Here is a 6,519-nt window from a genome sequence, read left to right as displayed (position 1 = left end):
ATATGTTATCTTAATGGGATCCGCGCTAGAATGTCTATTTCAAATATCCAATGGGGGAAAACCTCCTACTTATATATAAACTGTCCGAAAGTACGACAATTAATAAGGATAAACTTTGTCCCTCAGAGACTTAACCTGAGTATACCCAAGTCAAACCCTCATAGAATGATTACCTATTTCAAAGTTGGCTGAATAAAGATTCAAACATGGGACCTCTAATTCATTAGGGAAACTCCAAACCAGTACACCAACTATATATTATACACAAACAAACAAATTAAGAAAACAATTATTATATAACGTATATAATTACCCACCTTGCCTAGAAAGAAAACAATCCAACAACTGTATATTCTACACAAACAAACAAATTAAGAAACAAACATGGTCAACACCAATGATGAACAAAAAAAACATTTTGTTCTGGTACATGGTGCAGGTCATGGAGCATGGTGCTGGTTCAAACTCAAACCTCTTCTGGAAGCTGTCGGCCATCGTGTCTCCGCCTTAGATTTATCCGCCTGTGGTACCAATACTAAAGTAATATATCAAGTCACTTCACTGTATGACTACATCTTACCATTATTAGAATTCATGGCAACCATTCCTTGTGAAGAGAAAGTTGTGCTAGTAGGTCATAGCTTAGGTGGTATGTGCATAGCCCTTGCTATGGAAAGGTTCCCCGAAAAGGTCTCTGTCGCCGTCTTCCTTACTGCCATGATGCCGGATTCCGTACATAAGTCTTCTTATGTTTTAGATCAGGTATATTTTGATATTTTTACTACTTATATTAAAATCTTAATCTTAATCTTAATATATACTATAAGACAGTTGAATTAATGATTTATTAACCAATCAAATTGCTCAATTTCATTAAATTGACCATCGCTTATGTCATCATTTAGATTAGCTATAAATTAAAAACTCTAATAATCATTATCCAAATATATCATTATATTAGTATTTATATTAATTTGTAAAAAAAATCTCACTAATTTACATTTTTTTGTTTTCCATCAATAATTTACACTTTTTAGCCCTCAAAACTTAATTTATATTTACTTTTAGCATCAACTTGAGGAGATTTTTTTAAAAAGTTACAAAAGCTCTATATTTAATTTTTTTAAAGTTTCAATTGTCACTCAAAGAATCCTAATTCTTATCAAAGAGTATGAAAACAATCCTAATTGTTATTTAATTATCATAGGACATGTGATTGAAAGTAAACCTATTCGTGTTATGAGTCCGCATCATGATCAAATACATATATACTTGAATGTCAAGTATAGGATCACTAGTATGTTTATATTTTAATTCCTAATTATTTTTAATAATAATATCAAATTATGAGTACAACTGGTTTCAAAAATTCTATAATAGAGAAATTATTGTAGCATGTGCCTTGTGAAATGACTACGACAAACATTTCCATCAATATGTCTCAGCTAATAATGACAGTTACGAACATGTGATTATTGTACTACAACTTGCAAATTACTCCGTATAAAACTTAAAAAACTGTATACGTTCAAAATTATAAGCTTTTATGAATTAAATGTATGAACATCTAATATTGATAATATCGTAAATCCCGTGTCTAGTGTTGGACACGGGTCTAAAATCTAGTACAAATCTAAATTTATTTATTTTTTTGGAAAGGCAAATTTCATTAATCTAACAAAAATCAACATATGATGATACAAGTAAAAGCAGAGAAAAATTTCTAAAAAAAGCAATAGTTTTTCCATCTCTCCCATGATAGATTCGGCCTCAAAACTCTGTTTTTAACCCATAAAAAACCAAGACTTTGGATATCTTGCACCACCTCATAAGGAGAGACCAAGTTTCCTTTGAAAATTTTTTTGTTCCTCGCCTTCCATATCCTCCAACAGGTAATCATAAACACCGAATGCAACATACCTTTGGTTGTCGCCCCCACTTGAGAGAACGAATGTAGTTCGAGCAAGTCCTTTATGGAGAAAGCAAAGATTGGGGGTACCTTGCACCATTCTCTGATCCTATAAATACTGGCCGGTATTATCGGTATTACCGGTACCAGAGACTATGCCGGTATTTTAAGTCCGGTATTTTTTCGGTATTTTCACTATTCAATACCGGCCGGTATTTCCGGTATTTTCAAAAAATAAATTTTGATTTTTTTAAAATCTATTTTTATGATACTTTAATGTTATTTTTTGTTATTTGTGAACTTTAAAACCTATATTTTGTTATGAAATACATATTTGGTATTATTTTTGAGTAAATTATAATTGCATTTTGACTATTTTTGTTAAATTGTAACAAGTTTTGTAGGATTTTTACACAAAAAATATAATAAATTAAAAATAGTCGTACCGACCGGTATTTCCGGTATTACCGATAATACCGGTAATACCAGAAAATTTTTCCACGCCGATATAACTAAAATACCGGTTTGTAAAACATTGGTCAAAATACACTAGGTCATTAAATGATCAAGCGTTTCAGGGGCATTATTACACAAAAGACACAAATTACAAACTATTTGAACATTTCTATTCGCCACATTATCACGTGTAGGAAGTCTATTGAGTCCAGCCCTCCAACAAAACACATTTATTTTGATAGGAACCCATTTGTTCCAATTGAACTCATATAAGACATCTCCAGACGGCATGAATAAGAGTTGCTTACATGAAGAAACCGTGAAAGGCTGGTCACTTCCACCTGTGTCCCAAACCATACGGCTTTGATCACCATGACCAAGTAAGGGCACACGAACCATTAACTGTGATAGCTCAATATTATGACGTGAGAAAAGATGAGTTACTTGGCATACGTTACGCCAAAACCCCAAAGGCACGCTTATCACAAGGCACAATGTTATTGCCTAGATCACCAAAATCTAAATTTACTTGTCCATACAAAAAAAGTTGCTCTAGTTTTGGGTCAAAACCTGACAAACATATCTAATAAATGAGGGTCTATGGTCCCATATTTTATTTCATTTTTTGTCATTTAAGTGTATATAACTATATATAAATAATCTTTGTTAGTATCAAGTAAAGATTAAATAAGAATTTGAGGGTTATTTTTTTAATTAAGTAAAAAAAAGTTCTTAGTTATTAAATTTATTAAGATAAAAAAAAAACGAGACCTATGTTACTCTTATGACAGGATACCGGATTCCTCTTTGTTTTAGTCCACAAACTATTATGTTTACAATAATAATAATGATAATAATAATAATATAATTTATCAACAAACTCAATAAATTTAATTTATTTTAAACAAAAATCACTTGAACAATTATAATATAATACTAATTAACTAAAACAAACTGTAATCAACGCTAAATCATAAAATAGAATGAAAATTGATTTCACAAAACAAAAAAGTTCTATTTCATCTAGTGATTCAACATTAATAGGATTCTAATATGTTTTAGTTAATTAGTATTGTTATTTTAGGGTATATTGGTAACTTGGATGTACTTCTAGATTTAGTATATAAGAGTTGATGTTAAAAAAATCATTTGCATATGAATATATGTAAGTAGATTTTAAGTATTAGCTCAGTGGTTCAAAGGTCATCTTCTTATTCAAAAGGTCTTGTATTCAAGCTTTAGAAAAGACATTGGAAGAACCTTTATGAGCGCTTGGTTTGGGTATACCCAAATTTAAGTCTAATGGGGGCAGAGTTTACCCCTACTAATCGTCGTGCCTTCGGTCGGATTAATAGGGGGTCCCCATCGGGTATTTGAAATAGGTATTTCTACTGCGAGTTAGCTTTCTAGTGCGGACCCGATTAACACAATGTATGCTAGATCTCCCGCTGTCAAATCGCGACATAAAATTTCAAGCGAAATTTATTTAAAAAAAAAAAAAAGGGACATGTTGATTTGTTATATATGATTGAATTTTTTGATATACACTATCCACATATGAACATATCAAGTTATTAAATCATAATTTAAAACTTTTAGTCTTTCTAATCAAAGTGTAGTGATAAACTTACAACATGTTTTAGGCACACAACAAACATACATATTATACAACATAATGTACGACTGTGTATAACATTTACTGTTGTAATTTAATAATTAAGATTGTCGTAGATTTATCACAAAGCAAATCAAGTACATTTTACTTGATACAAATTAATCATATATGTTATAATTGAGTAAAGACTACAGATAAAGAAAAACAACTTTATAAAAGTTATGAAAAAAAAAAGTGAAACATAAGTGGAAAAGGTTAAAAAGAAAAAAGTAATATATTAATACATAAGTGGCATTTTTGTTAAGATTATCGTCGAAAATGCCTGATAAAAGCATTCTTGGTTAACAGTTTAGATATAGTATTTGCATAACTCTTAGTGGATGTTTTGGTAACTTCTCAACCCATTTTACATCTTGTAAATGGGTCATGTGGTAATGTATCTGCATTTTCCAAAAGAAGAAAAGATAATAATCGAATTCATTTCTTCATTAATATAACTTTTTGCTTGCAAACTAATGTATTAATATATACATGGATTTTCCAGTTTCATGAAAAGACTCTAGGAGAAGATAGGTTAGACAATCAAGTCTTGCCTTACAAGAATAATGAAAGTGACACTGAACTGACATCGGTACTATTTGGTCCTAATTTTATATCCTCGAAGCTCTATCACCTATGTTCCAACGAGGTTATTCTTATAATAACACATAACAAATACACTTTTAATGATAATATTGTTTTTAATTGATAATTAATACTAATACATTTTTGTCATAACATAGGATCGTGAATTGAGAAAAATATTGGTTAGGCCTGGACCGTTAATTCGAAAGAGTCTAAAAAGTGCTAAGTTGTTTACGGAAGAAAGGTATGGGTCTGTGAGGCGGGTTTATGTCATTTGTGATGAAGATAGTGTCATCAAAAAAGAATTTCAGCGTTGGATGATCGATAATAATCCAGTAATCGAAACGAAAGAGTTGAAAGGTGTGAACCATATGCCAATGATATGTGACCCAAAGCAAGTTAGCCTTTGCCTCCTTGATATAGCTCTTGCATATAGTTAAATGATAATGTTGCTGAAGAATACAATAAAAAGAAAACGATACGAAAGGTATTTTCTTAATTGATACTAAATATTTGTTGCATTTAATATTTACATGGGTATCTTAAATCTTGATGAAGGTATTCATTTTTCATTTACAAGTATAACTTTACTTTCAATTAGTGTTCTATGTAATTAGAATCATGTATCATAATTATTGATTTGGAACTATATTCCATTGTAATGTTCTTTTTTTCCAATTCAATTCGAGACCTAAAATCCAGTTGGTATCAATGTATATCATTTTTGATCTGAAATTGTATAACCCACCAATATTTATAATTTTCTTTTCATCTCTCCGAGAAAATCACTTACAATTTAACGGAATTTTTTAGATTTCAATTTCATTCTTTTATTTTTTTTACCAAACATGTGAAGGAATAGATATTAATATATTTAGTTCCAAAAAATTCCAAAGAATTTTGGTGAATAAAACACCCTTTAATAGTTTAATGTATTATTTTTCTTCTAATTTCATTCTTCTAACAGTTTTGTAATGGCCATACACATACATTTCTTCGTACGGACCATTAATATTCATATACATGTACATAAGATTTTTGATGGTAGTTGAGACACCTTGCTGCACGGGGCAGGTCATTTACCCTAATAACATACTGAAAACTAATTTGTTGAAAAAGTGTAACTCGTTGAAAAATATTGGTTGCCATTAGATCTGTCACTATAAAATCTCTTTTGCCTTTTCTCATTCAAATCTCTAGATTTGCCGCTATAAAAAACATGTAAAACTGGAATACAAACACCATATTTTACTCCATCACCTCACGAGTTTTCCATCTCAAAACACATTATATATTTTCAATTGTTCAAGCAATTGGCCGGGTTCAAGTTATTTCTTTGGTAGTTCCATTCCAGTATTAGACTGCGATACTGTTTTAAGGGAACCATATCCAACATGGACCTCAGCTTCTCTTTATGATCAAATATCCTATTGGTTACATTTCTATCTCTACTCTTTCCTTATCATTTTGTTTGATTTAATTACAAACTAATTATATGGTTAATTTCGATCCATTATTCATAGGACATATATCGGTATTGTAATTTGTGTCCTTCAATTAAAGAATTATTTCGGGTAGACATATTTCTCCTATTTCTAGTCGTTTAGGTGCATTTTTTAGTGACTAGACTTATTGGCAATCGTTTGGCTGTTTCGTGGCAACCAATGTTTTCGGCTACTTCCACTTCTTTTAACAAATGCTTTTACATTATGTTAATGCCTAATTAAACCCAGATTCAACCTGGACATATTAATAAAAGTTTTTAAAAAAAAAGTATCATCGTTATTAAAGTTGTGATAAAGTTATTAGAGTTTTTTTTTTAAAAAAAAACATTTGCTATACAAAAATTACATCATAAATAATAAAAATAAAAATAAAATGAATTTTAGAAAGAAAACTATCTATGACATCATAA

General features: G+C 30.1%; 1 protein-coding gene across 1 annotated transcript; it reads left to right on the top strand.

Annotated features, from left to right (window-relative positions):
* The first annotated feature begins 384 nt into the window (after positions 1-384).
* On the top strand, positions 385-5,044 carry LOC122580671 (salicylic acid-binding protein 2-like). Its single transcript, XM_043752939.1, has 3 exons — positions 385-762; positions 4,525-4,668; positions 4,763-5,044. Exons 1-3 carry the CDS (start codon positions 385-387, stop codon positions 5,042-5,044), a joined length of 804 nt encoding a protein of 267 aa, XP_043608874.1.
* The last annotated feature ends 1,475 nt before the right edge of the window (positions 5,045-6,519 follow it).

The sequence above is a fragment of the Erigeron canadensis genome, chromosome 8 (assembly GCF_010389155.1).
Source record: "Erigeron canadensis isolate Cc75 chromosome 8, C_canadensis_v1, whole genome shotgun sequence".
Lineage (NCBI taxonomy): Eukaryota > Viridiplantae > Streptophyta > Magnoliopsida > Asterales > Asteraceae > Erigeron > Erigeron canadensis.
This window is presented reverse-complemented; position numbering and strand designations above follow the sequence as displayed.